Genomic DNA, 25,203 nt, shown 5'->3' with positions numbered 1-25,203 from the left:
ACATAGTGAACTATTTGGGGCATTTGCCATTTTGTAGTGCTGTCCAAATCTACAATTTCAAAATCAAGAGCCTTAGAAATTATCCAGAAGTTTCTGCAAAAAGCCAGATGCTCGCTAGATTGGCGAATCGTGGTTGGCCAAGGTCACCAAAGTAATCTTGGATTTTTTATTTTCAACAAGCTCAAAAGTGTGGACTGTTAAAATTCACCGGCGACTATGTGTGACTATGGGTAGTAACACGAGTAAATCCAATGACGGGGCTCCTTTACAGGGGGAAAATATTTATGGCACGAAAATACCCAAACAGTCTACAATATATGTTAAAATGGAAGAAAAAGTATGGCGTATAAGGACAGCTAAAAATAGGAGAATGGAAAGAAGCAGTTGTTAAACTAGAAGCAAGTGTAGCTGGAAAAACCAGAGATAAGAAAAAAATGGAAGAAAAACAAAAAGAACTCGATTGCGCAAGACACTGGCTTTGAGAAGCAGATAAACGTGAAAAAGATATCCAGGCTGCTAAAAACAAAAAAGGAGGCAATATAAAAGAAGCAGAGACTCATATGATTGAACATCCAGAAAATGACGAAACCCAGCCCTGTGGCAGACGCCATCAGGGTGCGGTATTGGCTGACACGCTACAGTCAAAAGCTGAGGAAAAACCTGCAGTACAACGCCTGTCCCTGACCAGTCCCCATGCATCCCTTTCATTATACCCAGACCTTACCTCTCTGCCCCCACCTCCACCCCCACCCGAGCCCCCTACCTACGATTTTAGAGATACAGTAGATATGAGCTAAGGCCCCCGCTAAAATATCGCGCAGAGGGAACAGAAGCATATCCAATGATTCAGGTGGCTAACCCGAATCCAGGCGAAAAAGGGCCCGAACACCATTATGTGTTCTGACCCTGGACCCTGGAAGAAGCACGAAGGGCTGTTGAGGGGGTGACTCCCATTGACGAAGATGTAGAGAAATGGATAGAAGATATGAGAGATCTTATACTCTCATACAGACTGAATGGGTATGAGGCTGGCCAAGCAGCCCAAACATCAGTGGGAAAAAATTGGGCTAGAGTAAGAGCAGATTATACAGGCAGAGATGGCCAAAGTGACGTTTTTCCTGCCCCTGTCGATGCCCTGTGCAGCAGCTATAATAGCCTCAAACAATGCAACCACAGACCTGTTGGGTCCTTGTCTTTACTCACAACCATCATGATTCAGACAGACCGTTTGTCATTCACGCACCACGGGTTACAGCAGCAGATGGATTGATACTGAACAAAGTAAGGTGGTATGAGGAAAACAAATGAATCACCTTTCCATCTCACTTTGCCACATTCCTGCTTTACTGAGCAGGCCCTGCAGTTCCTGCAGCACTGCTTTACATCATCGTGCCCTTTGCCGAAGGTCACCGTGCCATTGAGTGGTTGGTCCAGTTTTCTGGCAATCCAGTGGCCTGTCGTGACTTGCCACTTTAAAAACACTCAAGCATGGTGGAGATATGCTCCTTCTTCCTCATTCTCCTCCTTGCAGTGAGCACAGTGGTGTCGAAAAAGCTTAGAGAAGTCCAGCTGATGCCACATCTATCCCCGCCGATTTTTACCAGTGCGGATCCATTCCGGCTCCGGCTGAAGATGCCCGATTTGTTGACTCGGCTGTTTGTGAGTGCCTGTCAACCCATAGCGGAGAAAGTAGTACATGTTTGTGAGCGATAAGACCTAAAGGAGAGGAAGAGGAGAAATAAAAACGCAGAACGTAGGAGAAGGGATAGTGACAGAGAATTCTCATTGATCACATCTCCTCCGAGGGGGATTGATCCGGCAGCGTCTTGTGGGTTTCTATACCGACACATTAAAAAATATCTTTATGAGCAAAAAGAAAGATTGGTTGTGGACATTAAATCAACATAAAAGCATTTAAAGTTTGAGGAATTTTCTTGGAAATAATTGTTAAATCTTTTCTTTCCTGTCAAACCGACCTGAGATGAACCCAGATGGATAATCGTGAGGCCCAGATGAGTGTGGGACCAATCTAGCAGACGTAAGGAAGACTGATCATTCCCTGGGGGCTATTTATTTCTGCTGCTCAGCACAACTCCCTTGTTGCTACTTCTAACAATCCACCTTTCAAGACTGGAACATCAGAAATCCAGGAGCCCGGAGAGGAAGAAGCGGTGCAGACGAGATGAAAAGAGGAAGGAAGTGATAAAAAGGAAGACAGATGAAAACTTCCCGAATACCTAATAAATTCTTCAGTGTACACTGCTTTGAATGTGAGACACAATGCAGCTTTGATCACAGCAACTGCATCCCACAAGCAGGATTTATTTGATTTGCAACCCCTGTAAAGTGGGACATCCGCTTGTTTAGAAGTTCTCTTGATTTTACCTTATCAGCGTAACAAATGAACAAGTGGAGTTCTCTTTGTTGTCATGCAGCTGGATGATCCTGAACAGCAGCTCAGATTCCTCCAATCTGTCCTCTTTTTCCATTTAGCTTCTCTCTTTCAAACACCAAAGGAACATTGTCATACTTTCTACTCTTTTCCTCAGTGGTAGCCTCCTCTCGTTTCTCCCTTGGCAAAAAGCTATCAGTGTGTTTGTGTGGCTTTTGTTGGACAGCTCTCTGCACAATAAAAGTCTTTGTTGCCATGCCACTTCTGTGATGTGGCGAGACGGACAAACTTGGGATCCGTGGAGCTAGCTTTCAAAAACTCTCGGCTCATTCCAGCATCCTGGAGAAGCCGCCCAGGGGTCAGCCAGACTTCCAGGTGGTGCGTCCTCTGCATGCTGCGCTCTGCGCTCTGCTTTTAGCGTTTTCATACATGAAATGACTGGGGTTTGTTCGTTAGCGAAATTTATCAGTGGCTGCTGGGAACGGGCAGCGGAGCCAGCTCGGCTAATAATAACCTCGCAGGTAACATGGGGCCCACATCCTCTGGGTTCAACACCCAGGATCCAGTTGCAACGGAGAGTCTCTGGCCAAATCCTGGATTGTTAAAGACCCACTCCAATGAAAATGGTTTGCTGGTGTTTTTCTATTATGATGGGGGACATATGTAAAGAAGATTAAGATTAAAATTGCATTTCTCAGTATTTCTTTGTTCAAATAGTTGTGAATCAGGACCAGACAAAAAAATGCTGTTGGAAAAAGAGCGTACTTGTGACGTAGAAAATACACTGGGCCGAGATTCCAGTAGATCTTTTTCCTCGTCTAAGCTGGCACCTGGCTCAAAATTGTACAGCTGAATAGCTCCGATATTGCTCACCATTTTTGTTGCACAGGTAATGTTAGCTTGGGAGTGTGAGGGGCTGTAAGCTAGCGGGAGAGAGTGTAAACAAAGGGATAATGGGACATAAGTGCAAGGTTACTCCCATCGGTCCCGCCCACAACTCAGAGGAGAATTTCTGATGAACTCCTGAAAAAACGATGTCCTCGAAAACAAGCTTTTTTTTTTGGCGGAAAACAGCATACTAGTAATTAAAATACCCCTGAGAAGGCTTTTAAAATAGATCAAATGATGATCAGAGGGAGTTTTAACACTATTTCTTGGTTTGTATATGCCATTGAGTATATGGTTTCATAGAGGACATGGAACAAATGGAACCCCAAAAATGCACAAAACCTTGGAAAGCCTTTCAACTGAAAGTAATATTATAGCACTATCTACAGCAGATGATATCTGCCGTTGGGAAGTAGAGCAGGGTGTTATAACCTGTGCTCTATGACCGCAGGAAATACACTGAATGGCCAGCAATTTATTTCCTGCTGCATTCTGGGGCACCAGCAGTCACAAAATGATCAATAGCTTATTATGACTAAGGAAAGAGGGTCAGAATATTATGATCAGGATCTAGCTCCGATTTTTTTTAAGCTTTTGAGCGTTTTCAGAGCAGGGCGAGATAAGGTAGTAATTCCAGTCAAGAAATGCTCGGCGTTTGTGGCCTGTGGGTCCAAGGCAGTCATGCGATTGTGCTTTTGATAGACCACATCAACTTGATGGTTTCCTCCATTTCTGCTCATTTCCCAGCTCATTCTGTTACTTGCATGAGCAAGTTTGACCCGTTTGGTATTATTTGGCATCGTTTTGTGTGTGTACATACTAAAATTGCTTATGTGGTGAGGGCATAAATCAGTGCTATTAGGTCACATAAAAGAAATCTCCATGATGTGTTATTTTTCATCTGAGGTTAAGATTACTAATAGGAGAGGATGGTGGAGGTAAATTAACACAATGAGTGTCACAGTTCTGTCTCAAGAGGTTAAAACAGACCATTTAAAGCCATTGTTACTGCTCTGACCTCATTTCTATTTATCAATGCTTTGCAACCCCTTTCATTGACAAAGGCAAAGAGAAGAACCCAGAACGAACAGACAGGAATCACAACTTGCCCCTAAAACTATTCTGAAAATAAAAAGTGCAACAATAATGTTAACCAGTGTCCACTTTGTTGCTTATCTTGTTTTCCTCTGTACCTCTAAGTTCTTCTTTGCTTGCTTGCCTGCGGCTCAGTAAAATTGGACAGGTGAAGCGGGACAGCGGGGCGTCACTGACACAGTTTGACACCACTGCAGGCTATTCGGTGTTCGATCTGCTCATTAAGTAAAAATGGAGGCGAAGCTGCATCCCCTCCTTTTTTGTTATAGATGTCTTTTCTGCCACTTTGTAGCCACTTTGCTTGCTATGCATTTTGTTGTTAAAAAAAAAAGAAAAAAAGGAAAGAGACCCTTTTGTCCCTCACTCGTCACATCCTGAAGCAGACAGCAGCTCCTCTGAGTTCAGCAGGGTGGAACACCAACTCAGTAACTTTCTGTTCAGAACCCACACATGCTGAAATATGAGCTTTATGAAGCTGTCTGCTGGTTCAGAATAGATTTCCTCTCCCAGCTTGTAAAGTTGCTTCTGCTGGAGACATGACTTACACCAAGAGACAGTGGAAGTGTCCTTGTGAGATGCAGAAGTTCATTTTGCTGTTTCCTCTGTGTACTGCAGCGTGGTGAGTTCAATAAAGTGGGACACATTTTTTTGGTTGATGCTCCTGTAGAGGTTTTAAGTTTTTGCTTACCGGTGGAGTAAACACACACGCACGCACGGACGCACACACACATGCACACACACACACACATGCACACACACGCACACACACACACACACACACACACACACACAAATCAAGCTAATAGTAATTATCTAGAAGAAAATACACTAAAAATCTCTAAAACCTTTTCTGGTGGTGTTTTTTAGTAAACTGAAACACTTTTAAACTTAAAAAACCTTTTTTTCCTGTAAACTTACAAAACGTTTCATGAAAAAAATTCATGGCTGCAAAAACAAACACATGCATAGAGTTATATTCACAAAAAAAAGAGTTTGTATATTTAAAGACATCATGCTGATATGCATTCTTTATTATGTTTACAATTTCCAGACATTTTTAAATACATTTTCTGCAACCATTGAACTGAATCAGGACCTCTGTAGAATCAAACAGGTCTTGTGCATTTATTCAGCTTACAATAATCAGTAAATTTAATATCAATCATTGAATATAATGACGTGTAAAGATTAAAACACTTAAACACTTTGACCATGTCAGATTTTGTCCCTTAAAAGGTTAAGCTATTAAATTAGAGCTTGTCTAAAACTCTGCAGCATGTCTTTTCCCAATACCACAAAGGTGCAGCACACTACTACTCCAGCTTTACAATATGCATCGGCTTCCTGTCGGCTTTATGAGCAAATTTCTATTTTGGCATCTAAATGCCTCAATGATCTTAGACATTCAGCTCAATTTTTTGGGCTTTTTCTTGTGAACGTCCCAGAGCCTCAGATGCTCCCATGGCAACCTCCAGTTTGTTATAAGCCTTAATCCAGATCTGCAGGTCTCCTTTGAGGAAGCACTTTCCTTTTAAAATATGGGGAATGTATCTGCTGTTCGGATTGATTTGTGAAAAACCACAACATTTCCCTTTTTAGTAAAGCTTATTAAACTTTGCTAACAAGAATTTGGCTTTTATTTGAATTCTGTTTTTATTTCTACTTTACATTTGCTTCCTTTTATTGACCCACTCCAATGAAAATTGTGTTTTTGGTGTTTTTAATGTGTTCTTATAGCATTTTTCCGGCGACAGAGGACACATATAAAGCAAGTTAAACTTGAAATGGCATTTCTGACTGTTTATTCAAATCGTTGTGAATCAGGACCCGATGGAAAAATGCCCTTGGAAAAAGCTCGTAGGAGTGATGTAGAAGCTACAATTGGCAGGGCTGCTCTATTCTGCTGCATCCACTTGTAGACAACTAGATCCATGCACTGTAGGCCTTTGTTTTCCTTCTCCGAGCTGGTATATGGCTCAAAACTGTACAGCTGGATAGCTTTAGTATTGCTCACCATTTTGTTCTTTTTTTCTTCAAAATTCTTTAATGCAGTTTTTATGCAATAAATGATTTCCGCTGCCACTTTTGTTGTTGTTGCTAGAGTCAGTGTTTTCTAGCTTTTTACAAACACATTTTTTAATTAATCCTACTCCTGTCTTTGACCTTTTTATTTTATTCTTTCATTATCTAGGCATGCAAATACGTTTGACTTTTCTCAAATTGTTTTTTGACCTGTTTTTTGAAAGTCGTCTGATTCTACAGCGTTTTTTTTGTAATTGTTGGGGTGATTGCATCCTATTAATATGTGAATGTGTTTAATAGGTGTCTGATTACTGTATTTATTTGCTTTTTTGTTTGTTCTTCAGTCAATCTGTATTAAAAGTGCGACATAAATACAATCAAAAATCATTTTTTTAAAGTTATGAACTGAAACTTACATGCCTAAGTTAAAAAAAAGATTTCAGCTTTCCAATCAACTGAAAAATTCTGGTTTTAAATGATACAGTTTCTTAAATGACCACTGAAGGCTGGTTATTGAAGAGCGCAGTTTTCCATTGTGATTTATGTAAATACTCAATCTTGACACCCCAAAAAAAAAACTTCAAAAATGTATGCTCAGCTTGGTGTTAAAAACTTTAGAACTTTCATTGCTTTATGTTTCGAAGAGAACTATAAACTCTGTTTAATCCCAGAAGAACGGCTGTTAATCAGCAGAAGACGGAATACCAACCTTGGGCATTCGACAGATTATGGATCCATTTTTTTATTTCACTTCACAGCATTACCTTATTGTAAAAAATAAGAAAAACAAAAAAAATAATAAAATAAATGATGAACCAATTATTGAAAATGGTTAAACTGATTCATTTCTAATGATATTACTTCACTTGCTCCAAAAATTGAAAAATTGACTCATTTTTCCTAATGTAACATAATTTTGCACATATTTTAACTTTTGATACTTGATCACACTTTGCTAATTTTTTATTTTTTTGAAACTGAAACTTTTGAAATTTTTGAAACTGTGTAAAGTCTATTTTACTGATGTATTATTGTTATGAATTATATACATGACTTTTATAAGAAACATAATCTGCACATATTTTGAATAAATGATCTGCATTTGCCATATTGATTTCTAAAAAGTTTTTTTTTTTACATAATTTAAGTAATTCATCTTTGTCATGTGCTTTATTGATACTTCCGGTTTCTTAATTCTGTCTGATAAAAACTAGGAACCGGATAATGATAAATCTTGTAATAAAATGGTTACGGTAGAACAGGGGTGGGATTATATAAATTTGCTTCCTTCCACTCCCTTTCAAGCAATATTTATTAATATGTCTAATTATCCTTTGATTCGTCATTGTTTGAATGTATAACTGATGACTGTATTGTTTTTGTGTATTATTCTTATTTGATTGCTTGAAATAAACCATTTCAAATCAAAATCAAAATGTTCTATTTAGGACAGCTGTTAAGTTTGGCAGAGTAAACTCCAGTCACTGTTCCCTTCAGGCTTTGTTTTCACTCTTTATAACCCTATGATGGCGCGGATTTTCCAGTCAGTGTACACTATATGGGTCTTTCAATTTTATCCGAGTCCACTCCCACTATGGTGACTCAAGGCCAATAAAAAAGTGTTTTTAGAAAGGAATTGCTGCAGCGAGCATTTAAATCATCTTTAGAGACCAGCTGCTGATTCCATAGCTAATAAATCCCTAAAATAAAGTAATAAAAGTTTACATTCTTATTGTTATATATGTCAGAAAATAAACCCTCTTCCTGCAGCTCAACAAGAAAACACCAACTTGGCCAAAGACGACTGTTGAGTTGCTGCCTGATTTCATTAAACACAGAAGAGGTTGTCATGCAGAAACACTAACAAATAATCCCAAACGCACCGCGTGTGGTAGCTTCAGTGACTGTGGGGTATTGTAGTTCAAAAAAGGTTTAGCAAACATGTAAGGCTGTGAGTGTTTTTATCCGGAAAAGTGCTGTCAGTCGTCATTCCTGAGTGACTTCCGCTGTGTGTTTAGACAGGCTGCATCTCCAGCTGGGTTGGTGACAGAATGGGTACAGTAGTACAGAAAAATACTAAACAGAGCCACAGTAGATGGTAGAACAATGTTGTTATTTTTTTGTTTTTTTAGTGTCTCAAAAAAATGTTTGAACTATAAGATAAAAGGGTGCATGAACGTTCCACCACCATCCCTCAATCTTAGCATTCCGTGGAGTGGGTTTGAGGTAGAAATAACCTTTACTTAGAGTTTGGAAAAGAGGCTATAGTGTTATAGTGGGACTCCTCTTTAACAATTAAAGGTTAAGGGGTTTGGGTAATTGGCGATGGGAAAGTAAGGGGTTAAGATTGTAATGGACAGACTCTCTAACCCTTGTGCTATCTTAGATGACCCCACCCTTGCATTGACGTGTTCTCTCTACCATGACAAAGGTGGATAAAAGTGGAAAGATTTCATGTAATCTATGGACACCAGTTAAGATCACAAATCATTGAAGAAAAAAAGCTTCAGTGCACTGTCTAGTGGGTCTAGATGACCCAACTCCCAATGTTACAGTGCCTAGGATAGAACAAGGGTTAATTGAACTTTCTTGTGGTTTTAAATTGAAGGGGGGGTGATTAGGGTTGGAGATAGGAAAAAGGTAGGTTATTTGATAATTTTAAGAGTTAGAGGTAAGATGCATTTTTGCAGTTTGGGGGAGGGTTGCAGGTGAGGATTGAGTGTCTGTGAGGACATGCAGATTTGGCTTTAGGGTGTGTCATTGACTGTGTATAAGAATTGAACTGAGTTAGTGTGACAGCCACCACAGGGTATGGTTTACTTCTGATTGGTCCAAGTCAGTCTGAGTCATTATTTTAATGGATAGCACGTTTGCCAATCAGGAGTGAGCTTGTTGGAAGTCCACACCCCTTCCACTTAAAAGCGGGCTCTGGAGAATCTGTCAGTCAAACGTTTTGAACGTTGGATGTGGGGGCTAGCAGGCATTAAATACTTTTATTGAGACACCTGATTGGTCAGTCTATAACTTGAATAACTTGCACTACAAAAAAATATCATGACAAAACTAGGAATACAAAAAAATGTAACAGAGCACAGCAATAATGGTTATTCTGACCAATATAATGACTGAGTAACAGCTGTTGTGTCTTATAGAAGTCTGTGGGATTTAAGCTTTTTGGAGCCAGTGGGCACTTCCTGTTTGGAAGGTGAAGGGGGGGGGTACTCAGTTCAGTTCTTATACACAGTCAATGGAGATGTGGCAGGTCAAAGATTAGGGTCTAAAGGTTAGATTCAAAATTGTTAGAGTATTGGAACTGCTTTTTCTTTTTTTAAGTCATTGGGGCACTTTGGCATAAAGCTAAGTTTTACATCGGGTCTCTAATCCACATATAGGGGGACAAAAACATGAAAGTTAAAGTTTTAACTATTTATTCATTTTTAACAAAGCAGAAATGAAAAAGAAAGAGCTAAATCAAAATGTAACAATTAATACATCAAAAACATAACTTTTTTAAAGCTGTTTAATAACAATCCAAATGAGGAACGATCCAGGATTACCAGACTGTGTGATGACTGTCAATCCTGTCTTTCTGCTTCAGTTCCTTATGCAGGACTGGTAGGTGGGAATCATGTACTTTATGTGTATAAAGGCGTCCTGTCCTCCTTGTTGCTCCATCACTTTCAGAGTTTCTCCAACCAGATGACCAATATTGTCCCCTTTCTCTGAGTTGAGGCTTTCTAGATGCAAACAGATGGAAACACACATGTTGAAAAACCACAAATCAAAGTATCACCCAAGTCTGAATAGATAACATCTGAGCTCATGAAGTACCACCTGCAGCCCCTCTGTACTGCTTTGCTGCAGACTGAATGGGCAAATGCCATCCTTCCATCTGACTTGAAACCCACTGGACAGACTAAATCTAATTTACTCTTCTGCTGTGGATGGTTGGGACTGAATGGCGGAAGAGTTTTTAACTGTTCAGCTGAAAGTTTAATGAGGCAGGCTGTAGAGAGAGACCAAAGGACCTATGATTTAGTGACGGCTCTGCTGTTGCAGAAGGCTGCACCGCTGCACACGAGGCATGGGCAGTGACCTGGAGTCACGCTCTACAGGTAGGAATGCGCGCATGCGGGTCTGTGCATGTGAGGTTTAGGCTGTTCTGAGTGTCTCTGTAACCCCGGTTTACTGACATTTGAGCCGATGTGATTAATGATAATCTGAGAAGAAATGCGACACACTTGGGGCTAATCATAACAAAAAAAAAAAAAAAAAACAGAACTACCCCTCCTGTAAAATACACAGAAAATATTGTTTACAACACAAACATTACACCAAAAATCAAATAACGGTGAAGAAACTAATAGAAAAGACATGAATAAGGTTTTTTTTTCACAAAAAGTTTCAAAATAAAGGAAATTCGACCCTCATTCAGGCAGATGGCTGGACGTCTACCTGCCAGCCAGTATGGGATGTTGTAGTTTATGGTCCAATAGGAATAATAAAATTCAGGACTTGTCTTTTATTAACATACTCCTTAGCAGTCGCTTTATATCCAAAGGTTAGTAGGCTACATGCTACGTGGCCTTTCATTTATCCTATTGTCTTTGAACGCATCACAGTTACAGGGCCATGGTGATTGGTCCAGATATTATATGGGATCTGTGTGATGCATGATGGGATACGCAGCATGTTGCCTTTGGATGTGAAGTGACTGCTAAAGAGTATGTTAATAAAAGATAAGTCCTGAATATTATTATTCCTATTCGACCCTAAACTACAATATCAGCTGGCTGTCTACCGGCCAGCCAGCTGCCCGAATTCCGGCATGACAAGCAAAAGAGCTCTGCGGCGGAGCTAAGAGCTATGTCCGGAGAATCGCTGCGGTACGGCAAAGCAGCAAGCTTGGGCATCCTAAATCTTGAGATATTTTTCTTATATTCACTGAGACAATAATAAATTGATCATTCTTGTTTTTCTTTGTCATTTCTTGAACGAATGTGGATCACATAGACACGGACGTTACCGCTCAAAGCGGCTTTTGTGGCAGGATGGAGAGCATATCCATGTTTATGAATGACTTTTGATGTGAATAATTATTTCATTCGCCCAAATTAGTTATTTTGAGGAGACAAAATATTATTTCGTGGGAACAAAATATTATTTTGTGGGATTGTGATATTAATTTGTGGGAATGAGACATTTTATATTTTTTCCATGTCAGGACACGGGCTCCGTACTCTTGGGCACAAAGTATAAACTGTTTCTCTGAATGTTTCAGAGCCAAAACAAAACAAATTGTATTTTGAACTAAATGAATGAAAACGTTTGTCCTGAATGCATTAGAAAGACTTGAAACCCAAAGATCACTTTTTTTCTTCAAATTGACCTAGAGAGAGAACAGAAATAGGACACGTTTTTGTAGGACATAGTTTCTGCAGAGCAGCAGGAGTTCATTAGAAATTTGCATCTGAGTTCTGGGCGGGGCTGTTGGCAGACCAACACCGCCCTCACTTTGTGTCCCCATCTGTTTATGCTCTCCAGCTAGCTTACAGCCCTTCACACCACTGACCTAACATTACCGGTGCAACAAAAATGGTGAGCAATATTGGAGCTATCCAGACGTACAGTTAGAGCCAGACTCCAGCTAAGATGAGGAACATGGATCTATATCTACAAGTGGATGCATCAGAATTGAGCAGAGCAGGAAGCTTGTGTCCCGACCATTGTATTTTCTACATCACAGCAATAGCTGTTTCAAAGGGCCATTAGTTGTCTGTTTCTGATTCACAACGACTTAAATAAAGAAACACTCAAACATTCAGTTTTAAGCTTATTTTTCCTTAGAAGTGCCCTTCATCATCAGAAAATGTCACAAGAACTGTACATGTTAAAGGGGCTATATCATTCTATTCTTAACCCTTTCAGAGTAAACTATATCCAAACATATGATAACATATTACTTTTGGCACACTGAAGTTTTATAGATTTTTTTTAAATCTGAGATATTCATTCTATGAGGAACTGCCTTTTGCTCCATGTGGGAGCCGCCCATTTCATGACGTCGACCTAGATTTGGCCTCGGCAGCGTGTCTGTGTTTTGCCCACGGAAACAAACAACAGCTGAACTTTTGCAAAGATGGATGTGCATATTGTGCATATAAAAGGAGAGCGATTAGCTGATCACCGCTAGCTCCACAGAGAAAGTGTGTGTTTGTGAGTGGGGGCGGTGCTGGCATGTGTTTTTTCTTCTTATGTTAGTCACAGCACAGCCCTGTGCTAAGCCCAAACTCTAGATAACATCCAAATACTCTCCGAAAGGAAAAAAATAAAGAAAAACCGTGCGGTCTGGAATATCTGGTTAGGGAGTGCTGGTAAACGTTTCAGCAGGAACAAAGTGAAAGGAGTCACTCAGGTCACTCCACCACTGTGAACGCTGAACTAATGCAGACTCATCCCCTCATCATGGAAACCAGCTGGCAGAGCTTGCAGCCGTCAGACCGGCAGCGCAGAGAGGTGTGGCTCCCGAACCAACAAAGCTCAGGCCAGTTTAAGGAGGCCTGCAGGGGGATGCAGAGGGGTCCAGCATTGGGGTGGGGTGGATGCTGGCACTGCTGTCCTGAGCCTTTGAGTTCATCCAAGATTCCCCTGCTGAGCTGCTGGGAGGCCAGAGGCTTCAAAAGGAAGGGGGCAGAAGCATTTGCAGTGACTCTCAATATTTAAAGAGAAGAAAAAGGAAGAAGTGTGTTTGTGGAGGCTAGGTGGAGGGGGGGGGGTGAGGGTGTTAAAAGCTGCCTCTGCAAATGTCCTTAAGCAAAACAGCTTCTCTTCTTTTTCCTCTTTCTGTTGCGCGCCAGCCTTTTCCCCTTCTCATGGAATGTGCATTAAGTGCAAGCAGAGGGCAAATAAAATCTTTAAAACAATCATAATAGCTTTAGACAAGGGTGGGGGTGGGGGTCCACACTTCTGAGGAGTAAGGAAGCTTGACAAAACGGTAAAAGTGTCTTTCCAGCATCAACACTGACTTTGGCGGTCCCTGCTTCCAGTTCTGCTCCGGTTCTGCTGTGATTTGAACCTCAGCAGTCCATGCTAAACAACGCACAACAACAGCTGCCGTTTTTATCCTCCACCCTTCCCCATCCCTCTCCCCACGGTCCTAAACAACCTGTCTTTGCACATCAAACTTGAGACAGCCATCACAGAGAGTAGCAACCATCAGCGAATGCTCAACCATCGCATTTCAGCAGAGCTGTGCCAGTGACCGGGCTTTAAGTGATGATGAACAAACCTCCTCGCAGTTTCAGCTGGAACAGCTACACTGTCACCACGTTCGAAGATTTCTGACTGAGCTTAGCATACATTACGTGTACGTTGTGAAGCTCTAATCCCGTTCTCCTGGCAGACACACACACACACACACACCACAGTGGCTTCAGCACGTTTTTAGCTGCAAATACTGGAGCTGATCCAAATGACTTCCACCTATACCTGCCCAAGTTTCTAATCAGGCTGATTATGACAAAGAAAAAGCAGCTTATAGATGAGGTCATTCTGTGCAAAAACGTTTTTTTGAATGAAGCATCAAGAAGACCTACCGAATTCAAAAAAGGTTTTATTTTGTAATATATAAACACTTCTGAATCGATTCAGCTTTTGTTTACAAGGTCACAAGCTGATTTCATTGATGTTTCTTTTTTTATTTCATTTTTTATTTGCATTGCTAATTTTTATCCGATTTTCAGAATTTAGGAATTTATGTTTAAAGACTACACTTTTATCCACAAAAAGATTTATCATTCCATCAAAACCATTTCACCCCAAAAATGACAAGGTTTTTAGGGATAGATAATTATAGATTTGATAAATGTATCATGTTTAAAAAAATCTATTCAAACTGAGTAATGTTCTTTCAAAACCCATTCGCCACGTGTGTTCGTCATTTTGGGAAAAGGGAAATGAAGTAAGGCAAGAATGTGAGTTATAAACTGAATGAGCATAAATTCCAGAAATAATTTCATAATAAAAACAGTGCAGCCTACACTCTTCAAACTACTGCAGCCTGCTGAGTACTTTTCTATTCTTCCTTATCACAAACCAGTTTAATCTCCAGCTTCCTTGTGTTAAAGTATTCAAAGTAGCAGAAGACAGATTTAGCATAAACGCTTAGAGTTTTCAGTGATAATATATCACTGCCAAGTATTCTAAAAAGTACCCTAATGAATGAGCTCCTATGAGGGACTCTTTATAATTTCATTAGTACAAATCTTGGGATAAGAACAACATTTTATTTAGCTTTTTGTTTTTACCTTTTCACTTCAAATTTTTTCCCCCTGAAATCAGGCCAAAAAAACAAACAAAAAAAAAAAGAGGCAGAAAAGCGGTAAAAAATTTGACAGATTGTGTGCTGGTTTGAGGAAAGAGGTGATGAGGGCTGGATGGAGTCACTGGAGGAGGTCTGCGCTTCACAGCAGGGCTCTAATTAAAATGGCCTCACAGTTGGGCGACAGGCAGCCTTCTCCTGAAGAGAGGCGGTAGAGCCCAGGTGTATGCACGAACGAGAAAGAGAAAGAATGTGTGTATGCATGTGCAGGAACAAAGAGTGTCTCAACAGTGTTTGTGTGCATGTGTGCAAAAGTAATTACTGGATGTTTAGCGTGTGTGGATGCATGCTGACCAGCCCGCGTGGAGGAAGATTAAAAGCACCTGAAAAATCCAGTGACTGCAACGGAAAAAACTGACTCAAACTTCAATTTATTTGATGTTTGCAATAAACAAAAACAACAATAAAGAAAGATTAGTTATTCTTGTTATTTTTGTGCATCCCATTCTGAAAGGGAATTCCTTCATTTTTGCATTAAAAACACAACTTTAGTGAACAAAAGGAAATTTAACATTGTCAATAAACCAAGTGTGATGTATTGTTTTTTTCTTGTAACAGTCCAAAGGCTTGTAAAGAGATAGTAGAAAATAAGTCAACCATCGTCTCGATGGGTTGAATAAAGCATCAGTTCAAAGAGAAAGTTCTCTTCTAACCGTTTGTTTTTGTCCAGATGATGAAGCTAAAGGTTGTTTTAAAGAAGCCGGCGCAGTGATACAGAAGATTTAAAATAGGTGGCCGGAACTTCTTTCACCGTGCGTTATCACTTTTTAATGCACACCCAGCAGCCAATCAGGATCAAGTATTCACCCGGACCATGGTATAACAATTATTAATTATAGTAATTATAATGAAATCAATATAAAACAGTTCAAATTGGGAGTTGTATTGGAAATAAGATATGGGAAGGACCAAAGAAAGGGCTGTGAGACAAAACGACGTGCAGCTCTGCACACAAAAAAAGGTTTTCCATGTTGGAGACCATGAAACCAACTTAATACTGTAAAAAAAAGAACAGGTTTGCTATCGTCCAACTTTGCCCTCCCCCCCCCGTTTGATCACATGGGACTTTCCTCCAACAGCGTCCTCCAGATTCATTTTCCCCTAATGGATCAGCAAGAAGCCAACCCCTGAACAGCTGTGGCTCACAAACATGCGCTCTCATTCTTACATGCACCCACCCACACACACAGACACACACAAACCTGGAACTAGGCCCATTTTGTTGCTTTTCCATCACAACCTTTGTGTGTGATCAATAACAACATTGCAGCTCATCGCAGCTCCCCCAGTGAAGCCTGCAGCCTCAGTCACATCAAACACACTCGGACACACACAATCCCGCGCACACAATTGCAGGAGTATCCACATCTTGTTGCCTGAGCAGAGGTAAAACAACAGAGTTACAGGTAGTAGAAGTTTAATAAACTCCCAACCTTGACACCGCCCAGCATCAACCGTCGGCGCTTACTGAAGTCCGGCGTTTGCTGTAGGTCAGTGAACTCATTTTCCATGCGTTCATCCAGCCCAGAAGTGCTCAGCCTGTGTAGTCCACATCACACTTTAACGCGTAAACCCAGTGAAAGCTGGACATCAGCACTTTAGTATGCTGGGATGACTGAAGTGTCTCAAGGTCAGATTCAAAAACCAGAGGAGCAGAACTGCTAGACAAGCCTGGGATAAAGACATGACCTGCTGAAGGCAGTCCTGAGCTGCACCCGACGGAAAGCTCTTAGATTTCCATCGATCCGGTCCCACTGGCTTTCTAGTCTACATCTGTACGTAAGTAGACTGGAATTGAATTCCAATTCCACACTTCCGATGAAATCATGCTGTGTCTTTTCCTAATCTTTCTTAAGTGATCCCAGACTGTGGAAGGTTTCAAAGCCCTGCCAGGGATAGCGAACACGACACTCCTCCCTAAAAGACAAAACAAGAATTCATTTTGTAATTTCTTTTTCAATTAGCCAACCAGACCTCGCCATGACCGAGAGCAATCTCAGTTTCTGCCATTTAGTCATGCTTTTAATTCACAAAGAGAGTCCATCTGAGATGGTGGATCAATGCTATTTTCCAAGCTGTTACCATGTCCATTATTGTTTCAATTACCGCCACTCAGATAATGGTTATCTAAGTCTCATCTCATTCAATTGTGGCTCAAAACATGCATCTGTGAATCGGCTTCAGTGGACTTGTCACAGATCTGAGGGAAAGAGCGGCCCGCTTACACATCCTCCCAGCTGAAACACATTGTCGGCTCGGGTGTACACAACTATTTTAATTATTTTCAAATTACGCTTCGCGTTGTTCAGGATCAAAAAGTGTGTGTTGTGACAACTGATCCCTGTGGCCTCTTGCAGCAGAGATTTTAATCTGAGTTTCACATTATAGACAGTCTAATGCAGTTTAGTCAGAACACAGATCTGTGCGTAACCCAGTAATCCCTGAGCAATTTCACCACGCAGCAACGCTAATTCAACTGTGCCAAACTTCAAACAGCTGCAGCTGCTGAGGTTTCACAACCGAGTTTCACCTTGAAGTTATTTTCTTTTTTATTCACACCTTATCCTGTTCAACAGGGACACCAAGAAAGTAAGCCCTCCCCCCCACCACCCCCTGCATGTTTTTAATGTTGAAAATCCTGAACAAGCAAACTCTCCACCACCAACCAAACTGAAAGGCGTCAGTGGGGGCAATCAGGCATTGCTGCGTCACACACAAAATCATGCCACAATGAAATAAAAGAAAAACTAAAATCCAAGCTTTCAACAGTACAATACACCATAGAGCCACTCTCACGTCTGCCGGCGTCACTCCGTGGCCCGGAGTAGCGTGTCAGGCCTGTCAGGTGTGAGTCAATGCCGTCAGATGCGATCTCATTACGCCAGCTTACCTCAAGGTTAGCAGTGGGCTGCTGGCTAGGCACAAAATCGATCTGCACTGGGGACAGGCATTAAAGGCCACCGCAGCGAGGAGTGTGCTCGATCCAAACAGGCACTGCACTTCAATGCAAAGGCCATTTATCAGGCAGGGGAAAGTAACACATAAACAAAGCTCAGAAAGCAAACTGAGGAGTCCAAAAGAAATTAGAGCAGATTAGCCACTTATTGCATTTTGGGGGTATCATGTTAAGCCACTGAATGTAGAGGGAATTCAGGAAAACCTAGAGGTAAAAAAACATAAAAATATGGAGCAACATTTGACAAAAGTGATCCTAAACTTTGAAGTTTCAAACCACTCTGAAACACCCAAGGTTGTCAAAGTTCACATCACAAACTTCTTTTCAACATTTTCTGTCACCTGTGGCCTACAGGCTACATCACACAGCAACACCCCTGACAGCAAAGTCCTCTAATGATGCTTTCTCTTGTTATGTAGCTGTGCCTCTGCCGAAAGGCTGTGTTCCAATATCAAACATGTTAGACAGAAATCCTGTAAGCATAACAAGGTTTACCTTGATCAGAGAATGCTGTTATTTTAAAGGGAAAGGCCCAGCATCACACAGGACGTGTCACATCCCTTAAGCCTGAGCATCAGTTTGAGCATAAAGAGCTGCAGCTCTTTCTTAGTAGATGAGAGCAGGTGTTGAGCTCATTTGATGCTTTTTAAAAGAAATACAAAAAGAATTGTCTCATTCTTTTGTAATCAAAGGTTGGAAAATCCAAAGATAAATATTAAGCTGCAACTGCTCTTTTTCTGCATTTTATTAAAAGAAGGCTCTTCTTTTGAAAATATGACTCTTATCAGAGGGAAACACCACAAATTTTGTAGATTAGGAATTTTAAATCATGAGGCTCAAACTCTCAGCTACTGAAAATTTGACCCATTTCAAAGAACTTAAATTTAAACCTTGGTTTAAAGAAATCAACCAAGATTCTTGAAATTAACAAAATGTGGATAATATATACACACACATCCACATCCACGTGGATGTGTGTGTATATATATATATAGATATATATATATATATACACACACATCCACATCCACGTGGATGTGTGTGTATATATATATATATCTATATATATATATATAGAAATATATATATATATTGGATTTGAAAAGTCTATTAGTTGGTTTTAAATGTGAGACTTCATGTTTTTATCATAAAACCTTTCTCCATTGTACATTTGTAGCTAATGGTTTTCATAACCAAGAAAATATATGAAAATTGGAAAAATTTGTGTTAAAACTTAAAAAATGAAAATTTGATCCAAGTGTGTGAAATCGTAAACATGTAAATCTAAATCAATTCAGCTGCAGTGGTACCCAGACTTATTCTACATGGTTTCTGACAAAAGCAATATATGGAAAATTAGATGTAAATGTCACTTTTGCTACTTTTGATTTCCAAATGATGACGGGTGTATAAATGAGTGAATAAAAATCCAAAACATCTCATAGATTTGTGTGAACTACAGATTAGGTTTGCTGATATTTGTATGCATGCCAAATCCACCTATTAAAAACCTTTTGACGCTATGCTTGCAAGTTATTTAAATTTGGTAATAAACGTTCTAAACCGTCATTAACACAGAATATTTTTTTTTATAATATTGCAATGAAAACTAAAGGCTGGCAACGGTGCTGCTGCAGGGGTGACCAACACAAATATGGTTGTTTATTATGAATGAGGCAATGCTGAACTTTGAAAAATGGGACATCGTAAATAGTTAATTTACCTATTTTATTTTAAAATAATTTCTAAGAATTTTATATAAACATTGTTTATTTTATATAAACAATGTTTATATAAAATAAACAATGTAACAGAATTGACAGACTATTCCAACTGTATACCAATGTTCCTGGATCCATTTGATGTGTTTTTTGTTTTGTTTTTTGTTTTAGTCTATTTTACAAGTTTGACTAATGATAATATCAGATTTATTGTTAAATCTGATATTATTGTTGTCCAAATAAATGGATCCTTTACTGTAGAAGTCTGTTGTAACCTCAACTTTCTGATCTATTCATGAACGCCTAGTGCACCTCACTCAGAGTTCTGCTGAGGAAGATCTGAGTACAAAATAAACCATCACAGGCAGGTTTTTGGTAAAGCCGAAGGAAATGGATGATGGTCAGAGGATGAACATTTACAAACAGCTATTGTGGGATTCGGATTGACAAACAGACGAAGAAGAGATGAAATGAAAGGTTAAGGATGCAAAATGGGCTGAAGAATGAAGATCCCAGGTGAGGCCATAAAAGAAATCTTTGAAGTGATACAATTTAAAGCCAGAGACAAATCCAGTGTGTAACCGATATTTTCCTCTGTGTGCTTTGGCGATTCTTTTTCCGCCTCACGTCGTTTGGAGTCAAAGAAAGGAACCCAAATTTAATTCAGCCATCAAAGAACAAGGAGTGCTTAAGCTCCAACTGTACCATCTCCCCTCACTTAGAAGGGGGTCATTACTGCTCTGTGTGAAGACAATGGGACACACGAACCAGCACACACACTCATCTGCACACGCAATTTATGCCAATACTCAGCGATGGGCTGTGTGCCTGGCTAATAAAATCACTTTAGTCTTCATAACTGCTTTAGCCTTGGAAGCTGCCATCAGTGGAAGGACAAGCGGCCGCACACACACGCACACACACACACTCAGGTACAGAAGCGAGCAGTGAGCGGTCCAGGCCTTCCATTAGCCTAATGAAGTGGCTCTGTAAGATGGATGACATGGCATCACCTCAACCACCACTCACAATATCACCCCTAAAAAACCTTGCTCTAAAAGCCCCACCCCACCCGATTCCCAACCCCCCCAAGTGCTTACTGCACCAAATGGACGATGAGCCTTCGACCAGCACACAACACTTTTATTGGACTGGTTATTTATCTCTTTAATGCAATTGGCTAGAGTGGATGCCTACGGATGTGGAGAGCTAGTAAATCACGGCGGGTTGGGGAGGTGGGGTGATTGAAAGAACTTTGAATCCACAATGACAATGGCACATATTAAATGGGATGGCGTCCGTCTGCATTCAGAACAGGCAGGAATGTGGGAAGAGGGGGGCCAGAGGGCCATGGAGAAGACTGGCGTACGTCCTCATCTGTAATGCATTCACGCTTAGAAACAAAAACTATAGGATAGAACCGTTTTTTTTGTTTTTGTTTTTCTGGGGCTTTGGTTTCAAGGTAATTTTAGGCCTTAGTCCCACGGGCATGTGTTGAGCCGTACCGGTTTTTGGTTGTCCGGGCCTGTGATGGGTTGTACACAGGACCATTTTAAAGGGAATTCAGGTGTGTCTTGCAGTTGGCCTAAAGCTGCGTTCACACCATTTGTGTGGCAGGGGGGTCCAGTTTCAATGTTAAGTCCATCTAACAAGGCAGATAAAACGTCCGGCAGTGTAATTTCAGAATCGAGCACAGTGCATTGGTCCAGCAGCAGCGCAATTTGCCCGTCACGTCACATTCAAAGTTCAAAGATCTGAACTTTCGTGAGGACGATGCATCGCGTCAACTAATCAGGGCCACAGGTTGACACGATCAGTGATGTGATCAGTAGTTGGAGTTCCTCCAGAACTTAATGATATATATTTTTTATTTTCATATAAAGAAAAAATAACAAAAGGATCCTGTCATTGTATTCTCTCTTTCATTTTTTCCCTCCTCGGACTAATGTGGACAGCAAGTCAAAGAAAGAGTGAAACGCCGCAGAAAGCAGCTTTCATTCATATGCAGCTCCCGCAGCAGATGATGAACATCACCGTAGTGGGAGAGGCTCTGAATGATCTCCTGAATCCAGAAAGGGAGACTTGATTACCGACACTTGTAGAACCCTTTAAAACAAATAAATCTGATCTCTAAACACCACCCACGTCTTCCATGCATTGTAAATGAGATATACACAGAGACTTCTCCATGTAGCGATCAGGCTAACAACAGTTGGCAGTAGCTCCTCCCACACGGGTCTGGGGTGTCTAATTTTGGTGAGATTGTTGGCTGGTGTTCTCACTTTTCTCATCCTTTAGTTTTTTTCTTTCAAAAAAAATCTTTTTTGCAGCTGCATGTCTCGCACAGTTTTGCATGTTATTTTTTCCAAGTAACCTCCTCAAATGATTGACCAGATGCTTCAGTGCAGCATCATGGTTGGGCATCATTGCTGCAGCAGAGGCTCTTAAAGTATGAATTGCTTCTGGTTTACAGGAGTTTCTATACTTTTGCATTTCGGTTTGTTCTTTATTTTTATTTTTTTTTTGGTAACAAACTCTTAAAAAATGAGATTCGTGTGACAAACAACCCAACTTCCTTGCAGACCGAACAGTTGTGTGCTGCCCTGATGAAGAGATATTAAAAAAACATCTGGGATAATGGCTGTGGACGTGGCTTAAAAAATTCATAACTCGGTCCTCCTTTTTGCTCTTTACCTGGCGGCTCCCAGAAGGACAAAGGGAAAATGTTTATGGGTGAAGGGATGCTGGTCGGGGGCATCCATAAAACAGTCACAGCTTTATGGGCAGCAGCAAAGCCCACGGGTCTGTCAAGGTTTACGAGTGTCGGCACCGTTTGAAGGAGGACGGTTTAAATTTAGTTCACACAAAAACAACCACAAAAAAAAAAAAAAAAAACAGGTGTCCATTTTTAACATTGATGCAGAAATCTAAGAAGATAAAGATTTTTATAACTAATTAAAACATCTAATTGAAAAAATAGTTTTATCTTCAGGTGCTTGACTTGTTGCATAATTTTCAAGTGTAAATATTTAGTTTTCACACTGCAGCATCAGACAGAGAAGCCTAGTGTATGTAACAAAAGCTTTAAACTGGGATGTCTTTAAAAAGCATGCAAGAGCAATTAAACAGTGTCCTTTTTCTCCCTTTGAATGTCAATTTGGCGAATCGCCACAGTATTTTTTTTTTTACTGAGCGCCTCCTGCCAACTCAGTCCCTGCAGCTTTTCCTATGAATGTTTTTCTCTGCTTACTCTGCAAAGAGGAAAAAAAACAAGAAAGTTCTCAGAGCGGCTGCACAACTCCCCGCCAGAACAAAGCCCGCCTGCTTCGACTTTCCAATACGTTTGCTCCCGGTTCGTCCGAACAAAAGGTGAAGGAAGAGAGCAGGGAGGACGCAGGGGGAGAGGAGGGATGGGAAGCATCAAGATGTGCTGGGACAGCAGTACCACCCCAACATGAGTCATGGGGCACACTGTCAGCAGCCATCCAACATCATACACTGACTCATTAGGCTGGGGGAGAGAAGAGGACACGGCTCAGGCAGAATGAAAGCGGCACATCAGTGTCAGACATGAGGAGAGGATGCTGTCAGCAGTTATTGTGGTGGCATGTCTCAGTCCTGCCGAGATCGTGAAACAATAGCCTGCCATTTGTGGCAAATATCTTTTTATGAAAGAGAACTTTTTGATGCAGTCGTTTTCTTCTATTTCGAATTTACCTCTATTATGTGAGCAGATTCAGAGAAGAAAACCGGGCTGTAAGTCCTGTAACCTGACAGGCCGGATTGTTTGCAACACAAAACCATCTGGAAAGCTAACAATTTGCAACAAGACAAAATGAGCAGCCCTTCTGTCATAGACTGGCTGTTAACATACATATTACAATCAAGCTATGCTAAAACAAAGAAGTAATCCTTTGTTTTTGAGCCTCGCTTACAGCGGAAGTCTGAGCGCTGAGTTTGTTAAAAACTATAATTGACTTTTTCTTCTGCTAAAATCCTCTGCAGTGCTCAGTTACCAATGTGACATGACAGCATCTGTTCTGTCACTGCAACTTTAACAATTTACTTTCTAACGGGGTTCGTATTCACCCACACAATCATATATTCTGACATGACTTCAATAAAACATGGAGCTTGGTCAAATTCACTGCTTTTATAGGTAGAAAACACACAGCTGTTGGCTTTAGTGTTTCTCAAAGACTCGTATCAGGATTTTGTCCTGAACTTTTAATAAGACTCTGACAGAAATGAATGCGAAGCTGTTTAAACCTGAAAATACTAATTACTGAAATTGAAAACACGACACAGCTCTGATAATTAAACGAATGGTAAATAGTTATACAGAGCTTTACTAACTTCTCAAAGGGCCCAAAGCACTTTACAGTCACAGTCCCCCATTCACAGTCACACATTCACACACTGACACCAACCTATAACCGCCGAACGACATTTTTAAGGACCAGGCCAGGAACCAAACCTGCGATCTTCTGATCAGAGGTGGACCGCTCAAACCTGTTCAGTGTCCTGCCCAAGGGCACTTCAGTACATGGATGGGGAGGGTGGGAACCGAATTTACAATCTTCCCATCAGAGGTCGACCGCTCTACCTCTAAACCAAACAACTTCAGCTCCATGTCCAAACATGTTTTTTTAAAACTCATCCCTGACTGTATTGGAGATCTGGATGGAGAGACGCCTCCCTCCTATTATTTTTCTGTAGTCCAAGAATAAACTGACCAGTCAGATGCCTCAATCAACAACAAGCTCACTCCTGATTGCCTAGAGTAGTTGCCATAGAAACATCGACTCAGACCAACTTGGACAAATCACTGTTTACTGATGTGGTTTGGCGCCAACATTGTGGCGTCATTATTGCGAAAAGATGGCGACTGAATTGACTTTTTTTCGTTGGAGCTGGAAGTAAATCATTTTCTACCAGTGACGTTTTACTCACGCAGTCCAGTTCTCAAACACAGTCGATGTGTGGAAGCTATAAAAATAATTGTATTTATTTCTAAACATTGTCTGACTTTTTCTGACCTTTCAGAGCCGGATTATTTGAAAGTAAACAGAATATGGGTTTTTATACTGTTTGACTCAGAAACCATACAGGTTCATGCTGCATGTTTGCATTAAGTAGCTCAAGGTTGCGGATTTCATAAAAATTGATGCTGGAGTTCATCCAGGAGCTAAGTGCCACAGCAGACGTTGGTTTGGCTCTTTCTTGCTCCTGCCGTATCATCCGCTGTGATGCCACATTTGTCTGAGACCAGCCGAGCTGCCAGCATGACAGAGTGGAGGGGAGATTAATGATGGGATCCGAGACACAGTCGGTTTTGCTTCGCTGACAAACTGGGGCGAGAGCTGCAGGGATGTGTCCAGGAGAAGGGAAAGAGCGGGAAAGGAGGCAGAGCGGGGAAAGAATGCACGTGGGACACGCTGCTGCAGCCTGGAATGCCAGAGGACACAATTCACACTACCTGTTGGCTGTGACAGATCAAAGGAGGAGGAGAGGGGTTAATGGTGTGTGGTAGTGTGTCTGAACTGCGCTAGGAGAGGGTTAAAACCAGACATGAAGGGAAAAATGGAGTGTGAGAGAATAAGAAGGATGTAGGTGGAGTATAATAAAGACAGAGTGAAGAGAGGCCTGGAAAAAGAATCAAGGAGAGCAAGGGAGCATGATAAAGAAAAGGAGTATGAGAGGAAAAGGTCGCCGATGCAGGAATGTGTAGAGGAAGAAAAAAAGAGGC

The 25,203-nt window shown here is 40.9% G+C and overlaps 1 protein-coding gene across 2 annotated transcripts in view; it reads right to left on the bottom strand.

The window, feature by feature from the left end:
- Positions 1-5,367: 5,367 nt before the first annotated feature.
- Positions 5,368-25,203, bottom strand: part of pacrg (PARK2 co-regulated) — a 165,069-nt gene continuing 145,233 nt past the window's right edge. The window contains exon 5 of one of the 2 annotated variants that reach the window (XM_004082184.4): positions 5,368-10,134. In XM_004082184.4, the coding sequence (XP_004082232.1) occupies positions 9,992-10,134 (143 nt within the window). In that variant the 3' untranslated portion in view covers positions 5,368-9,991. Of the gene's footprint in view, positions 10,135-16,362; positions 16,695-25,203 lie in introns of those variants that run through there. The other variant, XM_078940477.1, reaches the window with a different exon arrangement.

This window comes from Oryzias latipes, chromosome 22 (assembly GCF_053564925.1).
Source record: "Oryzias latipes strain Hd-rR chromosome 22, Olatipes_Hd-rR_3.1".
Classification (NCBI taxonomy): Eukaryota; Metazoa; Chordata; class Actinopteri; order Beloniformes; family Adrianichthyidae; genus Oryzias; species Oryzias latipes.
The sequence above is the reverse complement of the archived record's forward strand: the minus strand, read 5'-3'. Positions and strand labels throughout refer to the sequence as shown.